Source organism: Erpetoichthys calabaricus, chromosome 2, assembly GCF_900747795.2.
Source record: "Erpetoichthys calabaricus chromosome 2, fErpCal1.3, whole genome shotgun sequence".
Classification (NCBI taxonomy): Eukaryota; Metazoa; Chordata; class Cladistia; order Polypteriformes; family Polypteridae; genus Erpetoichthys; species Erpetoichthys calabaricus.
In genome coordinates, this window is record NC_041395.2 from 113382576 (window position 1) to 113402068 (window position 19493).

General features: G+C 39.4%; 1 protein-coding gene across 1 annotated transcript in view; it reads right to left on the reverse strand.

Annotated features, from left to right (window-relative positions):
* Positions 1-10664: 10664 nt before the first annotated feature.
* The window catches only part of LOC114642949 (retinol-binding protein 1), a 38700-nt gene continuing 29871 nt past the window's right edge, over positions 10665-19493 (reverse strand). Inside the window, exon 4 of the mRNA XM_051923547.1 lies at positions 10665-10936. Coding sequence (XP_051779507.1) covers positions 10883-10936 — 54 coding nt within the window. The 3' untranslated portion in view covers positions 10665-10882. The remainder of the gene's footprint in view (positions 10937-19493) is intronic.

Here is a 19493-nt window from a genome sequence, read left to right on the forward strand (position 1 = left end):
TTGGTTTATGTAATCCCTAATGTTTTGCTTTGCAGAATGTTAGTCTTTAAAGCTGTAATAATTACTGAATCAGTGTCTTATTCATTCTAATAAACGATTTTTTATTGTTTCTTTGTTCTTAATTGTTTATTAGTACTGGTGTATGGTAGTTGGGGGCTGCTACATTGGTTATTGCTTCTATCTTCAGAAAACCAGGTGTGAATCCCCACTTCTCCAGTTCTGTGTGGTGATTGCATGGGTGTCTTCCATGACTGTGCTGGTTTTCTTCATTTACTACTAGGGGGCTTTGCCCCCTCCCCCAGTCTGCGCTACATGCCATTGTGAGGAGGGTAGCTAAACACACCCCAAGGAGATGCAGTCGTTTCTCCGAATCCCCCTCTTAAACGGTTATACAATATGAAACAAATAGCGTTTTTTTTTTTTACCTCCTATTTGCTCGATCAGCTGCTGGCTTGCTGCTGCTGCCATGCCACGTGATCTGCATCTCGTGGGGCGCTTTGAAAGTTTAAAAGCCTGTACAGCAGCTGTCCTTTTGTCTCACGGCCTTGTCTCTCTTCTCCCCCAGACATCCTCTGCTCCTGTTGGGGGTCCTGCTTCCAAGGTGCGCCCCTATGAAGAGTAAGACTTTCTTTTCTTTTAATTGAGAGACAGATCTGTCCCCTCCAACTACACATGGAGCTCAATTCACTCCTGAAAGACACTTATGTTTGTCTGAAGTGTTTGAATAACGTTTGTCTGTAAAATCTCCTGTGTATCTGTGCAACTCTGTGACCCAAGCGTGACAGCGTATGTGGATTTCACTTTTACCAAACAACAAATCTTTCTAATTCTCGCGGTTACGCCTCTTCATTGGGAAGAAACACTATTCGATCTCTTTTCGCTGTTCTGTTATTTCACCGAGTAATAATTTCTGTTTGTTTGCGCTAATGCGATCTTTACTATCATTTTTTTTGAGACTTTCTAATTTTCCTACTTCCATTATTTCTAACCTGCTCTGCATGTGTATTGCACAAACATTTTTGAATTCTTTACAACATTCTACTTTGTCATCTACTCTTTCTCTTTTTCCAGCCCCGGGCATGGTTAAATCTCTTGGCACAAGGTCTTGTCTCGTCCCAAGATTTTTTTTTATAATAGAGAGATGGTTTTCATCTTAAAAAACATACAAGTTATAGTAGATTAAGGGTCAGTCACTCTTGACAGTGATCTCATCAGACCTTCTTCTGATGCAAGGAATCTTGGTGTCATTTTTGATTCCTCCCTTTCTTATTCCGCTCACATAAACCTCATTAAGAAACTTTCTTACTTTCACCTCCGTAATATATCCCATGTTCTCTCATTCCTCTCCTTTTTTAATGCTGAGAAACTTGTCCATGCTTTTATCACATCCCACATCGATTATTGTAACTCGCTGCTGGCAGGTGCCCCTTCTAATCTCATATCACAGCTCCAGTTGATTCAAAACTCTGCTGCAAGAGTCCTTACTCGAACCAGCAACAGTGAGCACATCACACCCATCCTGCTTCACCTTCAGTGGCTCCCTGTGTCTTACAGGATTGAATATAAAATTCTGTTAATAACGTACAAAGCTTTAAATGGCCTTGCAGTGGACTACATCAGTGACCTTCTCCATCACTGTGCTTCTGTTCGCCTACTAAGGTCCTCTGATTCTGGTAATCTTGTTGTGCCTCACACTAACCTGCACTCTATGGGTGACAGGGCCTTCAGCTCCATAGCACCCAGATTTTGGAATGACATCCCAAAATTAATTAGATCAGCTGACTCCATTCATTCTTTTAAAAAACAACTTAAAACTCATCTATTTAGGACGGCTTTTAATTTAACTTAACATTCTGCCCTTTCTTTCAGTTTACCTCTCTATCCAGGTGCTCAGGATAATTTGTGTGTCTGCTATATCACAAATTAGGTTATTTGTTAAGTTTTTCTTTTAGTATTGAATTTAGTATTTTACTCTGGTTTATTATTTATTCTATTTAATACTTTGTTATCTGTTTCATTTTTCTATTCAGGAAAACATTTGTATCCAATGTTACATATACCCTGCTGTTTTTTTTTTTCTAAGACTCAGTGAAGCGCCTTGAGCATGAGAAAGGCACTATATAAATAAAATGTATTATTTTTATATTTATTATTATTATTATTAAAGGTGTACTCACACTGGCAATTCGTTCCATGCCTGAGCACGTTTGTCCGCATGTTACCCCCCCTAAGTCTAGTTCGTTTGAATAGTGTAATCGATCCATGCCAGGCCCTCGCCCGCTTAGAAGAAGTGGGCCCAAGTACAGTTCAGTAGCATTCAGGAACAGTGTGATTGCTAAATGTGCCCTAGCACAGAAAACAGACATGAGGCCAGTGATGCACCAAAATAGTTAATGCAATTCTCATGTCATTCAATATCCTTTGAGTTAAAACAGGTTTTCATTCTCACCTTACACATGAACATGAATTGTAGTGGACAAGAAAAGCTGCAAATTCCTCCCTTAACATCATTCATCACTGTAAAAATCTTCTTGGATATGCAGCATGATTAGCTGCAAAACACTGCACTGCACTGCATAAATCTGTAAGAGGGCAGAACGTTATCCTGCCCTACATGATTCCAAAACAACCACAAAATTAGAAAAAAAGTTTTTGGTATGCATGCTGTTACTTCATGTTTGGATCATGATGAAAGTGCGCCCGGTCACAGAACTTTAAGCGCAGTGTGAGTGCAGGCCAATGGGGGAGTAGGGAGGAGGGACAATTGCACTTCGGCACAGTATGGAACAAATGTGCCTAGTGTGAGTACACCCTAAGTAATGTCTCAAAATGTGTCATGTATGTGTATTGTGGCAGATGGCTGGGGCCCTTGCCTGGCCAGGACGCCCAAAGTGTGGAAGGACCGGGGGAAAGGGATTGTTGGGTCAGTTTCTTCCCCGGGCCAATAGAGGGCAGCCTCCTTGGTTTCCAGTGGGGTCACGGGTTATGAGCATGGGGGCTCAACCCTGTTGGAACCCGTGGCCACCGCCAGGGTGCGCATGGACATCTCCAGGGCCTTATTTGGTCATGCTTTGGCCACATCCGGAAGTGTGGCCGGAAGAAGGTCATTAGGCAAAGGAGCCGCCGCACTCCATAAGTGGCCAGCATCGGGAGGAGAGGACAAAGCCTGAAGGGGAGTGGAAGGAGAAGGACTGGTGGCAAGAAGGGACTGAATGGTGTTGGTGTGTTGCATTGTGTTGGTAAAACTGTAAATAAACATGTAGAGTGTGGCAAAACCTCCTCTCCTGCCTGTCTGTGTATGGGTTAGGATGGCGGTAAGCCCCCTAGTGGCTCACAGTATGTACAGTATGAATTAGTCTTGCAATGGCCTGGCAACGTGTCTACGATTGCTTCCTGCCTTGTACCCAGTGCTGTTAGGATTACTTTGGTCTCTCAGCAACCCAGTATTTGGATTAAGCAGATTAGCGCATGCATCACATTTTGAAATGGTATCAGTCTCGGTTAAGGTGGCCCAGCTTCCCTCACACTCCTTTAAAGCTGCTAACACTCATTGAAGGCACAGTTTTCACAGATTTATTGTTATCTTTCCACCTCACGATGATTTTTGGAGGAATATTATTTGTACTGGGAAAATGTTTTGGCCTCAGACTTGGTGCCCATAACAATAAAGACTCTGAGCCTTTTACTTGATTTATCACATTCAGAAACATATTCAGTATGACTCATATCATGGCAGACAAATTATCCATCCACAGGATTTCCAGGCTCTTGTTTCTCTCAGTTTTGGACAAATTGCAAAACATAAGATAGCATTATGCCTTTTCCATTTTATGTTTTTAGAGTTTATTAATTATTTACATTTTTTAAATAATTTTATTTGTGTGCATGCACCTTCTGACAATATGTTAGGTTTTAGTTACTCACATATCTGACTTAAATCATATGTCACTCACATACCGAGGCATTGTTACCACACCATACCATATCAGGTCACCACTTTGGAGGTAGTGTTGTTGGCAAGAAGACCTCAAAAGGATATTATGACTCAATGGGTAGACCAAATGTCTTGATGCTCAATATTTGTCTTGGATCGTGTGAGTTGAATTCTTTTAATGATACATGATGGAAAGCCTACTCTGTACTGAATCCAAAAATGTTAAGCCAGAATGCAATTAGCAATGTTGAGTCCAATGGCCAGGGCCATTACGTGGAAGAACCGAGGGAGAGTCTATGTTGGAGTCACTATCTTCCCCAAGACACTAGAGGGCAGCCCCCCTGGGTTGCTACAGCACCACAGATCCCCACAGGGCATATCGGGAGTTGCCCTGGGTGCCACCAGGGGGTGCTGCAGGTGGAGCTGAGTCCTTGGAGGAACCACTTCTTCCACACCCGGACACATGGAGCACTTCCAGGTGCACTATAAAAGGAGCCGCCTCATTACCAGTCAGGGAGCCAGAGTCGGGAGGTGGAGGACAAAGCTTGCTAGGAGGAGTGGAGGTGACAGAAGAAGACATTGAGAGAGAGAGAAAGAAAGAAAGAAAAGGAAGAAGGCCTTGTTATATTGTATTGTGTTGGATTCTTTCTGCACTGTGCTGTGAAGTTGGGAGCAACAAAAAACAAACAAAAAAAGTGTGTCCTGTGTTGAACTTGTGTCTCAGCCTGTCTATGTCAGGGTCTGGGGAGCAGTACACCGTCTAGTGGTTCATACCAAGTAACTTAAAACAATATGAGTTTAGTAAGTTGAAAGCAACTTTGAGGAAAAAGACAATTCCATTTTTTTTTTACTTTTTTTCTCTTTTACATGTTTCATTACCTCAAAGAAACCAGTCTTAAAATAGATGATTATAACTTGAATTCTGTAATGCACTCATGCACACTAATCAACTACAGGGTTTTGTGTCATCTATATATATAAAAATTTTTTCGCGTTTGAAACGGAAATTACGTATGACCACACAATATGAAAATTTCGTATGACCACAGAACATATTATAATACAGGAACTAATCACTTCGTTTGTGGAGGCCATTTTTATATCGTCTTTATAAATTGTTTTTATTTGTGTGAGAGTTATTTTACTGATAGTGAAAAAAAGTAAACACAAACACGGCGATCTATCCCATAGAAGTGTGCCCCGCGTCGCCCTCTCCCTTCTGTCTGGACTACAGCACTGAGCCATCCACCGCCAGGCGCATTCTGACAGAGAAGTTTTATTTATTCATCCTCGTGACTGTCGCACAAACTGCCACATTGTAACTTTTTTTTACTTGGCAGTACTTGATAGTAGAAGAGATGAGGAAAACAGCTTTGCGTCTTTCTGTTTTTTAACTGCTCCGAGCTGTAAACAATGTGAAGACGAGACCGCCTTCAGCGGCGAGGGGTCGTGAGAACAAAGTGGACACTGGGAGATGCGGAATATCAGGCTGCTCCGCTGGGTCTAGAGATTTGCAGTTTCGGGCAGCGTCCTCTCTTCTCGCATTGTCTGTGACACTTCAAGTGCCCCGTCGGCTCCTGGGAGAGTGGAAATCTTTGCGAATGAGTGTAATCGGCGCCATTGAAGCAGGACTCTGTTTGTAAATTGCCCTGCACAACTACTTACTGTCCCTTTAGGTGAGTTCGGGTCACTAAAACCCCGCAACATTCAAGGTTACTTTTGTGATTAATTATTTTAAGAAGTAAATCACAGGCACATTGTGCAAGGTTGTCAGACAGAAATTTGGACGATCACATAGAAAATGTAATTTCTATACCACAGCCGTCATGTAGCGCCTTTCACAAGGGATCTGATACCAAGAAATGATCCAAATACGTTTTAGCTGCTGTTAGTACTACTTACCTGTTGTGGTATAGTGCCTTTAAAATGTAGTTTACCCGAAACCACTCCAGTGGTGCTCAATGTATCTTTACTTCTTAAATGTTAATGTTTTACTGTTTAATAACTTATAGACTGTTATGTCTTACACATTCTACCTTATATAAAATTGAGAAATGCTGTATCATAACCGCTTTCCATGTTTTTCTTTTTATTTACTTGTTGTATTACCAAGAAAACTTATATCAATGCACTGTGAGGGATGGCCGGCCATATATTCCGGCCCACACCTCCAAACCACCAGATGGAGCCCTCCCAGCAGCATGGAGGTTGCCCGAATTCCAGCAGGGCCTCATGGACCTTGTAGTTTTTACAAACAGCCCTGCTGGATACCATGGGGACCACCAGGAGCCACTGTAGGGAGGCTTGGGGAGTACTACGTGCCCTATAACCCAGAAGTATGTCCTGGTCACATGGACAGAAGGAACGACGTGCTTAAAGGATGAAGAAAAGGACTTTTTATCTGACCCGGAAGTGATAAGGAATCATGGACTGCAGGGTTGGAACCACTTCCGGGTCACGAGATATAAAAGGACCTTGGGAAAGCCCAGACAGTGAGCTGAGCTGGGAGGAAGGGTGGCTAAGTGTCTGGGAGAGGAGGATTGTGTATTGTTGTTGATTAATTAGAGTATTGTATGTGTAGTGTGGAGTGGAGGGTGCTTAGTGTACTTTATTATAATAAAAAAAATAAGTATTGTACTTTTACCTGGTGTTTGGCGTGGTACCTGAGCGTTCAAGGGAGCAGTAGCACCCCCTACTGCTACAGCGCATACGCAGACATAATGGTTAATAGTATACATACACCACTAAAAAGTAGATCTACTAACACAATATACAGTACATAACATATACTACATTTTATTTTTTTTCCCTTGCACTCAGTGAGTGAAGCCACTGGGTAATCAGCTAGTATAAAATAAAACTGTAATTGATTTGCTTGGTTTTCCAGTGCAAAGTGTGGCTTCTGTGTATAACTGTACAATGCAAAGGATGTAAAAATATTTTAAAAAGTTGTGTATGTAAGTTTCAGGATTACTATTATATTATTTTTCACCTGATGTCTTCTCTTTCCTCCTATATAAGGCCACAATTGATCTACTCCTTGCTAAGTGTACACTGAAAGTTTTACTTCTTTCTACGGGGTAAATCTTTTGGAAGAGTTTAGGATAAAAATTGCTTTAAATGGCCACAAACAGGGCCACCCATTAGTGACCACTTCCTTTACACAGAACACATGCTTGAAGGACATTCCTGTTAATGACACCACTTCTTATAGCCTAGGGTAACTGAGCATAATGTATGTCTAAAGATTAATATCCTTTTGTTGCCTTTCTAAATCAAATTTTAATTTATTTGAATGTAAACAACAACAACATTTATTGATATAGCACATTTTCATACAACAATGAAGCTCAAAATGCTTTACAGGATGACAAAAAGAAAGTTACAAGAAAAAAATAATTTAGGTTAGGTAATAATGTTAAAGAATAAGTAACAACAAAAGAAGGAAAAGTTAGATGGCTGGAAAGAAAAAACAAAACAAAAATAAAAATAAAAAAACTCCAGTTAGGCTGAAGAAAAAAAAACAAAACAAAATCTGCCGGGGTTCCAAGGCCAAAGGACCACCCAACTCCCCACTGGGCATTCTACCTAACATAAATGTTCTTGTATCAGACCTGATAGTTTTCATGCTTCACATGATTGGAATTTGATGAAGTTGGTCTTAGGGTAAGCCCGTCTTCATTAACATCATCTCAGGGGGCTGCATGGTGTCTAGGTCAGGTAGTGATGGTGCAGATTGCCACTCCAAAAGAAATGGGAAAAGCAGCAGAGAATAGTGGGGTTTAGTACAGATTGTGGATCCCTAAAAAATTTGTAATTCTATGTCCATATACTCTATTAGGAACACAACTAAAATGTAGCTACAAAAAAGCCATATTAAAATAATGGGTTTTATCAATTTTTTAAAAAAAATTCTTAAGTATTAGCCTGTCGAATTTCTATAGGTAAAGTATTCCAACAAGAATTAAACAAGAAGTAAGTAAACAAGGAGAAACACAGTACTAACAGGTAAGACCCCAGAACAGAAACCCATTCGAAGTTTCCACATCATGATAAAAGCACACATTATCAAATTAAAGAAAGTTTATATTTTCTATTATATTTTTTACTAAGAAAAATCCTAAGCACCTATATTCTGACAGAAGTGGTGATGATGGGTGAGAAGCCATTTGAATTATTAAATTAATGGGACATGATGATGATCTTTCCCCAAACCAGGGCTGAGAGTCATCTCCATGAGACTTTGGTATAAATTCAATCCCAAATAATAAATCAATCTATCTCTCAATAAATTATTTAAAATTGCTCTGTTAATAGCATAGACCATCATGGGGTGCTTTATAGAATAAAGGTGATTGTGATACCATATGGAAAACAGCAGTACACTCTTAAAAATAATGTTTATTTAATGGCACTATATGTTTTTTTACTATGTTGTGTGGTTATTAATAGCTCCATTGCTTGACAAGGCTCCAGTTCATTCTGGGACAGGTTCTTTGCATATGAAGTTGGTTCTTTGCACTTTGAAAAACTTCATAACATGTAGGAAAAAAAACCCCAAAATCTTTAATGTATGGTGGGCTGCAGGACACAAACAGATTAAGAAAACCTGGACTTAGCTTGTGTTACTGGACATATGCAACAAGACCCATTGGTATTCACAAATCTGTTACCATTTATTTGTGGTTTTTCACTGTGTAGAGCATGTTACAGTTCTAAATAAATTAAGGGTCTTTCTGGAACCTTCATCTGGATGGGTCTTTTGTGAACCAAAAATGGTTCCCCTATGGCATTTCTCTGAAGAGCGACTCTGACACCTTTATTTTTAACAGTGCACTGACAGAAAACAGGAAGCCTACGCTCTTAAAACTAACACTTCTTTAAAGACATCATCTGCTCATGGTAATTATTTGTGGCGTCTGTTGTGGCTTTCAATAAATAAAAGTTCTTTCTGGAACTTTCATACTGATGGTTCTCTACGAAACCAAAAATAGTTTCCCTATGGCATTACATTGAAGAACCACTCTGGCATCTTTATTTTTAAGAGTGTACCTCATGAAATTTAATGACGAGAATGATCAAAAATTACTTGTAAATTAAAGGTGTCATATTAATTGTGCAACTAAAGGAACATCTTTAAACAGACGTGCAATAAAAATCCAGCTGTTCATGTTCATATATAGAACAAAATTGTTAGTATATGACATGACTAAAAATAACTTCAAAAAATTGAAAATTAAGGGGAGAAATTTAAAAGGCATGCACTCAAAATAAAATTTTATTTCACATGTACAAAGTGCACTGAAATTCTTACTTATATGTCATCATACAACAATTCTGCATTGTCGAGTGTCATAATCTGCAAGTGTGGACATTTCGTTGAAACCTACTTGTGTCCCGTGAGCACAATGTCCAATGTGATGGACTCTCCCAGCACATAAAAAAGTGCATACTGGGAACTGCATAGTTTCTAGAGACCACAATGCTCTGTGACGGACAGCTGGGGCGCCTCTCCCTTGTATGGATCCAGGGAGCAAGCCTGGTCAAGACAGTACTTCTCCTGGAAAGCTAGATGGCAGCTCCCCTAGGTTGCAGCTGTGCCTAGGACTCCCGCAGGGAGTGCTGGAGTTTGGTGCTGCCCCGTTGGAATCTGTGGGCACCGCCAGGGGGTGCTGTAGCTGCTGCTGAGCCCTACAGAGCAGCTCTTCTGCCACATCCAGAAATGCTGCCAGAAATAGGTCATCAAGCACCTGGAGCACTTCCGGGTGTGTTATAAAAGGAACCAGCAACCACTACTCCTGGAGCCAGAGTTGGGAGGAGGGAAACGAAGCTTGCTGGGAGGAATGGAGGAGGAAAAGAAGAAGAAGAGAAGAAGAGAAGAAAAGTAAAAGTATTATGTTTGTGTTGTGCTTTGGACGGCGTTGTGGGCTTGTGGGAACGAGAGGAAAGAAAATAAAAACCGATTCTGTGCTTTGAACCTGTATCCTATGCCTGTTTGTGTCAGGGCTGGCCTTTACACTTCTTTTTATACCAGGCTAGTTTTAGAAGTTTTGCTCCATGCATTCTTTGACATTGTATGCAACAGTTTACGGCCACGGAAATCTAAATGTATGTGGGGCAAAGGCCTTCTTGATTTGCTTTTGTGTCATCACTTGTATGGAGGATTTTCAATTGCAAGTCTCAACATCATTTACAAACAGGCTGACTTTTTCTGTTCACCCAGTGAACCTTTCCTTCAGATACAGCAAGTCAGATAAGCAAGGCTCTGCTTCACACAGCTTATCACAGAGAAAGCAAGCGCTTGGCGAAATCCGCCTGTACCTGATTGTTCAAGATCGCAATCAAATAATTAATGAACAAATTTGTATTCTTTTTTTTTTTTACAAATGGCTATAAAGGCAGTTTATTTTTCGACAGATTACGGCTTCTTTCATATGTATTAATGCAGAGGTTAATGTGCTGTTTGGCTGGAAGACACAATAGAGGCAGGAAGAGGGAGGGTGTGGGAATGTTACCAAAGGAGAGGAAGAGAGACAGCAGTGGCATAATCTCAGAGAAAGGGAGCAAGAGTAGGCCAGTGTCAATTAAGAGAAATTTAGATAAATACAGTAAGACAGAGACATTGAATCTACAAAGGTAAAAGAGAGAGAGCGAGATCTAGGGATTGAAGGAGCAGTTCCAAAACATCAAGACAAAGATCATATGAACATAACAAATCTGTCGGAAGCTATACCTTAGACCATTTCTCTGTTAAAATTCACAAAACTCAAGAGCCGAGCATAAGTTAGAGACACAAATGAGATTGGAGAAGACTGACAGATGCTTTCACTGGTCCAGGGACACTTGTTTTCTTGCAGAAAATAGCAGAGTGGAGTAGACAGTATCCAGAAAGGCTGGCGACCAAACATCCACATGCTGTACACGTTGTACTTTCCCATTCCTCTGCTGCTATTGGACCTTTTTGAAGACTTGTTTGCACTTCACGCCACACACTCTTATTTCCTGCCAAAGAAATCATATTAGAACATCATTGGTAATCTTTTTTTCACATAGCCCGTTTTATAGGGTACACCTGTCTACAGTATTAAAAATGATAGAAGCAGGAGAGCAAAGTATAATGCAGGATATTTTAAATGTATGATAAATTCCAGACAAACAAACATCGGAGAGAACACACCAAAGTAAAAATTAACCAGTAGTAGGAGGAGGCGAAGAGTGACATTCCAAAAACAGCACGGTCGAGTTGATATAAATAGTGTTTGCTGCAGGAGATCAAAATTAACATAGACGAGTGTGACTGTAACAATTAATGTTCACAGAGCCTTGCAGACTTTAGGAGAGAGCTCTGAATAGTAGGAACTGCTGACTCTATCTATCTATCTATCTATCTATCTATCTATCTATCTATCTATCTATCTATCTATCTATCTATCTATCTATCTATCTATCTATCTATCTATCTATCTATCTATCTATCTATCTATCTATCTATCTATCTATCTATCTATCTATCTATCTATCTAGTTTGTTTAGCTCATAGCGTGTCATCCAGATTTTTGTTAAAGATTGTCAAGGTTTCTACTTCAACTACATTTCTTAGTAGTTTGTTCCAGATTTTCACAACTCTTTTTGTAAAAAGGTGCTTCTTGCCTTCAGTTGTAAATGCACTACTCTTTAATTTCCGCTGGTGTTCCTGTGATTCAATGTTTAGATGAACAAATTCTTTTGGATGTACTTCACCAATATCTTTGAAAATTTTGAAGGCCTAATGGAGTCTTCTCTGTTTAAGACTGAACAGGTTTAAATCTCTGAGCTTGTCAGAGTGTGATATGTTCTTAAGTCCTGGGGTGCACCTGGTTGCTCTCCTCTGCATGGCTTCAATTCTGCTATGTCTTTCTTGTAGTGTAGAATGAGATGAAAAGTGATATGGAGACTGCAAAACAGAAGAAGTGAGAAGGAGAGAGGGGCAGATGATCAGGTTTGAGATGGGATACTGAGGAAGAGACAGGGAGTGAATTAGAAAATGAGACAGAGGAGGGAGAAGACACCAAGATATATGGAATGAGGTGGGGGATTAGTACAGAGACAAAGAGAAAAATGGCTCAGAATAGAGAAAGGGGTTAAGAAAGAGATAGTGGGTTAAAAGAGCTTACGCAGTGGTGACAAGCAAAACAGTTTTTGAGCTGGAAGTAGATGCAAAGGTAAATGGAAATAAAATTGAAGAAATAAAATATGCCAGTGAGACAGAGCGATAATGAGAAAGTGACTCAGATAAAAGGAGCAGAGTGAAGTGAGAGATAAGAGAGAGTGATACAGGAGCAATGTATCAGAAGGGATGGGATAAGAGAGTGAGGTAAAGGAAATCGAGAGAATAAGGGAGCAAAACAGAAGGTTAATGAAAGTAAAGGTAAAGTATTACATGTAGGAAGTAAAAATGTTAGGTCTGAATACACAATGGGAAGGTTGAAAATTGAGCATACACTTTATGAGAAGGATTTAGGAGTCATAGTGGACTCTACACTATTAACTGCTAGACAGTGTTCAGAAGCTATTAAAAAGGCTAACAGATTACGTTATATAGCACGATGTGTGGAATAAAAGTACAAGGAGGTTATGCTGAGGCTTTATAAAGCACTGGTGAGGCCTCATCTGGAGTACTGTGTGTAGTTTTGGTCTCCATGAAATAAAAAGGACATAGCAGAATTAGAAAAGGTCCAGAGAAAAGCAGCTAGACTGATTCCAGGGCCACAGGGGTTGAATTATGAAGAAAATTAAGTGAGCCAAGCCTTTTCAGTTTAAACAAAAGAAGATTAAGAGGTGGCATGATTGAAGTGTTTAAAATTATGAAGGGAATTAGTACAGTGGATTGAGACTGTTTCTTTAAAATGGGTTCTTTAAGAACATGGGGACACAGTTGGAAACTTGTTAAGAGTAAATTTCACTCAAAAATTAGGATGTGTTTCATCACACAGAGAGCCACATACACTTGGAATAAGCAACCAAGTAGTGTGGTAGACAGCAGGCCTTTAGGGACTTTCTAAACTAAACTTGATATTATTTTGGAAGAATTAACTGGATAGGACTGGCAAGCTTTATTGAGCTGAATGGCCTGTTATCACTCAGATTTTTTTAACGTTCTAAAGATATGGGCAATAATGAGGTGATGATGCTAAGATAATAAAAGCAAAGGAATGAAATGGAGGGGTAAGACATAGGGAGTAGGAAGGAATCATCAAGATATATGGAGTGGCAGGAGAGCAAGATGTAGAGGAACAAATGGAAAGAATGAGACAAAAGAGTGAGACAAATTCAGAGTTAAAGACATGGGACATGGGAGACAGGGAGAAAGTGAAAGACAGAAATGCTCTTTACAAAGCTTCAAAAAGAAAAAGTTGGCTATGAGTATTGTTATAAATGCAGATTTACTTAAAAAAGTGCACATTTGGATTATGATTCATTTGAAATTTCTGAACAAAAGCCATAGCAAATTGTATGATAGTTTTTAAATTTTTTTTAAATATTATTTAATCAAACAAACGTGACAAGTAGTGGATGATCTTTTGCAGTTGTTCCAAGTTCAATATGGTAAGCATAACTTCTTGGCTTTGCTGACACCTTAATACTTTCTTCTTTGTATTTTCAAGCATGATGTTAAGTGAGCTGGGGAATTTTGTATGAGTATAAATATAAAAAATGATGATTACATTTGGATGCGAATATGACCAATAATAGCCCACTCGCAGATGGCTCAAATTGCATCTAGGAAATCGGAAAGAGTTTTTTTTGAGAATCATTGCAGGTTATACAGAGGACAGCCCATCAGTTTTTCACACAATCTGCTGCCTTATGCACACACTAGGGGCTAAGGCATAGCGCTTGGCCAAGTTTTCACACTAAATCAACCTTAAGAACTTGATGATGTGTTATCAAGAATGCTGTTCTACCTTAAGGTATTTGTTTTATTGGACAAGTTAAAAACAATAAAAATATTTCTGCCAAAATTTTTTAGCAACAAGATGAATGATAATTTTCAAAGGATTTACAACTTTTTTTGGACCCGAGCAGTTATGTCCAGTCTCTGTCTGCCACCCTTTATATTTTCTAATTATATTCAGATCACAAACCGTATTCTTCCAAGGGAGAGTACCCAGACAGATTTTTTTTTTTCATTTTTGTTATTTATCATAATGTAACAGTGTATTATATTATATTAAAATATTGGGTCAATCTTGTGTCTTTTATTCACAGGGCACATCATTTTTCCTCTATTCCTGGTGGCATGGTGGCTTAGTTTTTTAGTATTTCAGCCTTACAGCTTCATATAAGTGGATCTGAAGCCCATTCTTGGCTCTGTTTGCTCGGCGTGCATATTCTTCACCTCAGTGTTTCTCTTATCACATCCAAAAGACATGCACGTTAGGTTGATCTGAGGCTCTGAAGTGTCCCAGGATGAGTGGATGTGCCCTGTAATGGACTATTGTCCTCTTCTTGGTATGGTTCTTTCCTTCCACCTGTTGCTGCTAAGATGAGCTCTGCATCTACCCCTTAAATTTTATGAAACTGGCTCACAAAATGGATTAATGGATGAATGCTTACGATATCATTGAAATTCCGCAGAGTTATCTGAAATATTCTGCTTCTTGCAGACCTCCAATGTGTTTTAGGGTAATTATCATTCTGCCCTCCTTTTTATATTAGCTTCCATCATAATATTTGTTGCATTCAAGTGATAATAAAACACCTGTTATTCTTATTCAATTAATGTCTACCAGAACTCTCTGCAGCATGATGCTGACAGATCTGGCCTGCAGACATAGATGGAAATGCATCATTACCCTTAACCTGCAGCCGTGGCTTTATGGGGGGGTGGGGGTAGTTGGTTGACTAGACAGATGACATTCTTTTGCAGATGAGCCATGAAATCGAATACTTGTCCAATGTATCAGTATGTGAAGAAGAAGTCCTTTAAAAAACGAGGGAGAGAGCAGCATAGTTGTTAACCCTTTTGACCTTCCAGAATGAAGCTCCACCATACCTGTTTGCAGCTTTAAGTCAAGCAAGGCCAGTGCCATTAAGCTGTACTCGGAGACTATCTGGCACTGTGAGAATGGTGAAAGCTGACTTTAATCTCTACAGACACTGGGTAAATAAAGCATCAAACAACATTGAAATAAGAATCCCTTGGAAGCTTAAGTCATGTAACACATTTGATTGTTAAAAAAAATGTAATTAGAATGATCCTCTATCTTGGCTTAAGCAGTCAAAGCAAACCTTGAGCTTTTTCACAGAAAATGAATGCATGCTTCTTTTGTGTAAAGAAACACCAGTTTCCCAGTCTGACATGCTATTTTGTAATGCGTTTTCAGATTGTTGGCATGAAAAGAGTTAAAAAGTGACACAAGAACTAAAAGTAAAATTTGCAGCCTTTATGTCAGCTGGATTGATAGACTAATAATTGTAAAGCACTGTGAGACAGCAGCGTATATGAAAGATGCAGCAGAATTGAAAGAGTTGCAAGTTTAACCTTGGGCTCAAGGTTTGTTGTAGCATACAAAGCTTGTTTTGAATTGTCACAAAAAATACAAAGCACGTATCTCTCGTTTCTCAGAGGCTCCAGTGAACCTTAACCTGCACAGCAGGAGTTTTATTCCAGTAATATTACACATTTCCATTCTTTTAGTTGTATTGTCTTGTGCTTGGATTGTTTTGTTCTCTGCCCAAGTACTATCAAACCTAACTCTAAAAGTATGTGCTGGTGAAATTGTGCTTAGTAACATTGCCTAAAAATAAATTTAGCAGCTCTTCTGCCAACCACATTTTCTTTAACTATAGCTGATGCGATTTTCTGCCGTGTATTTATGAGGAAATGACTCATGGTGTTGTATAGCATTATCTCCACCAATGCAGTGTACTTACAAATGAAGAAAATTTTTTAAAATATTTTTTTCTGGTTTTATAATGATTTTGAAAATTAAACAGTAGAAGAAGTGTTTTCCTATCTTGCATTCTCTGGGACATGGACTCATTAAGGTGCTTAGATACTGACACATATCATCTCTAAAGTACCCAACAGTTCTAGCACTTTACCTGATGGTGGAACTCCATGCTCATCCCATAGTGAGATGACTATGGAATTCAGACGCATAGATGACTTGGCTTGTTGCTTCATGTAAAGTTACATTAATAGAGACACCTAATGATATGTTAGGTGACAGGGCCTCAAGGTTGGTCTGAAAAAACAGCTGAAAAATGAACGCCAAAACCAAGTAAGCCACTACACCCTGGGCAGCTTAATTTAATGGCAAAGTATTGATAAAAAGAGCATGAACTTTTTGGAAGCTGATGGACACTTACATATGCCCTAACCAATCAGGCTATTGATCTTTAACATATTGACATACTTTGTAACCTATTGAACTTCATGAAAACAAGTCAATATAGCATAATTCAATATAGTTTAAGGGATAGAAGTAGATGCACATTTTGTGAAGACATTTCCACCTTTAGACAGAGAGAATCAGCTTTGAAAAGGTAACAGCCATCAGCTTTCCATCTGAAGAACCGACGATCTAAGCAGAGGAGAGAAGGAGGAAGGAAACTCCTTCTGTGTTTTGATATCTGTCTTTCCCATGGCTTCTTTATATCCTTTTAATACCCTCAGATATTTAACTACTCTTGTTGAATACGTGCAAAGCCTTGCTAGAATTGTAAGTGTTGTAATACTTAACTCTTTTCATGAAGTTTAACAAGATCATCCAAATTAATAAAAAGACAAGCGTCTGTGTGTGTCTGTGTATATGTGTGACCGTCCAGTTGCTGTATGTCTGTTATATGCCATTTGGTATGGGATTCGTAAAAGCAGTGCTAATGTTTGTGATGCGCCATCTGTTGGAATGAAAAATGTGATTCATTTTATTACTACATGCATTACAAAATATGTTCCAAAAGTGAAAACGGTAATGCTAAATACAATAAGGTCCAAGTTGGTTATTTACATTTTAACCCATCTTAGACTGGCTGCAGAGCTTGTAGTTTGAAAGTGGATATAAGCTCTGTCTGAGGTACTGTGAGTTACACTCATTATAAATATATATTCATTCAGGTTAAAGAAGTCTGGGAGCCATGACAGTGTGTTTGTGTGTGCGCTTACAGTGTAAAGGGGAGGTCACCTTGGTGTCTGTAGAATGAAATTCTTAAATAAGGACCCTACCCTGGTAAGTGGACCAGCAGCTCTTAGGGGAGACAGACAGAATAAAAAGAAAACAAAAAAAAACATTGTTGTGACTCCTGCTTAGCACAAAATAAAAAAGTACAAATTTCAAACTAGTATACCATAGATACTTCTTTGTATTAAGATCTTATGACTGGGGATGTTACATATTCTACTGAAAAACTCTTTGACAGGTGTACTGCAGCCATGAATGGCTTATCTTCCTGGAGATCTCCAAATGCCCTGCTGCATTGCTATCATGTTAAAGGAACTCTGGTTGTGTATTATGAATACACACTCTACAGCACTACACTACCTCATTTTTCCCTGAATCTTTGCTGCATGGTCAGATGGATCCACAAACTCCTTGGTTTTTGCTATATTATGCTTCTTTGGGGTTCGTCATACTAAGGGTTCATGTTCCTTCTTTCATTGTTTTTGTTGTTAGGAGTGAAACTTGGTTGGACTGTCGGTTTCCATACTCTTTGACAAAGAGCATCACGATTGGTGTCCTAATATGCTTCTTTTGGTGAGCTTTGTACACAACTATTATTTGACTTACTCCAGACATTCTGCTGCTCTGCACAAGTGACATATGTCTCTTTTGCCCTTTTTCATTAATGGTCTTTTTGTAACTACATAAATGCTGTTGGCTGGATATTTTTGAACTGTGGTCTGTTCTCAAAACACCATCATCAGCAGATTTGCTATTACTGACTTATTCACGCTAGTGCATCTGGTGTGTTCAATTCTGAACTGCACACTTTTTTATTCTGCCCAGTTTCTCTCACCCACAGCCATCTTGAGGGTCATTCTGTTGCTTGTGCTCTGTTCCCAATGGGTTTATCTTGCAAGCTTCCAAAATGCTCATCCCTCCCTGCAGCCCACCTCCCCTGGCAATTAGTATGCCTTCCACCCCTTGCCGCTGCACTGCTACAGCAAGTCTTGGTACTTGGTCTTCTTCCTTTCATGGACCTCATCCCTCTGGTTTTCCCTGAGTACAGCCAGCTCCAGCATGACCACATATATAGGTGCCTCTGACAGAAGCAGTATGTCTGGCCAAAACATGACTGTCAAGATGTGTTCAGGAAACTTTATTTGCTTCCTAGGTGAACTCTCAAATACTAGTCCCTTGCTGGTCCCAGGATGCCAGCTAGTTCCATGGATCAGGTCTGAACCTGCTTCTGTGCCTTAATAAAATCAATTACTGATTTTATTGGATGCTGATGTTTGAATTTGGAGTTAGCTTCACAAGTGGTATCGGTCACTGTCTTTAGCATCTGGTCATGGCACCAACGGTAATGCCCTCTCTCAGGGCCTTTGGACAATTGCAAGGAATATGGTCTAAAGTCCCCTTTCCTCAGCACAGTGGACATGTCAGTGTTTTGAGGTTTCCCCAGCTGAAGAGATTTGCTGGACTAGGCAAGACAGCCTAAACTAATTCAATTAGAAACTTAATGCAGTGGAAACCCTCTTGCCTTATTTGCCCCATGAGATGTTATTTTCTATTACCTTGTCCCATCTTGTCCATTCATCTTGCTTGACATACTGATGCTTCTTTACTTTTATTACAATCTCCTGCTCTCTGTCCCAGCATTGGAAAACCCAAAAGCTTTGGGTTATCAGATATTTTCATAAAAGAGAGTTGTGCTTTGTAGATGAGATTTTCATTGCCAAATTAAAACACAAAAGCATGAGCCATGAAAGTTGTGCCATCCACTTAATGAATCATGTCAAATGATGGATTTCTGGTCAGCCATCATAAAGCCTTTGACAGGGATATGTTAGCACCAGATGTTGAGAGGGAGTTTACAATGGGGCTTTTCCCTTTGTTGTGTGATTTATAATCTTTCAGTCTGGTGTCTTTCTATAAATTAAACTGGAGCTACCAACCTTCCCACCAGTACTCTGTATTCATTAGCAGCACAGGCGCTTATGAGAGAATTTGTTAAATTGTGTGATTGGAAACCAGCTTGTTCTTTTCCTGATAGATCATCAAATAAGAAAACTTGACACCCATGGACACCCATTTTCCTATCCCATTTTAATGCAAAACTCTTTCCATCTATTTTAAGGAATGACTGCCATCATGTTGTAGGGTTTTTGAAGTATTTGGGGGTCCATTACACCCAATTGTACTGTTCTTCCTACTTTTTTCATGTTGTTTTGTTTCTCTTTCCTCTGCCACAGCAAGTCTTAAGCTCTCCTCTTAAAATGTAACTGCCTGCAACCAAGGCATTTTAACACTTAAAACTGTGGCCTGTGCCGAGCTCACATTATGTAACAGGTGTTTAGGTCTACTCCTCATTACCGTTATCTTTTTCACATGAACCTGATGTCATGATTCTA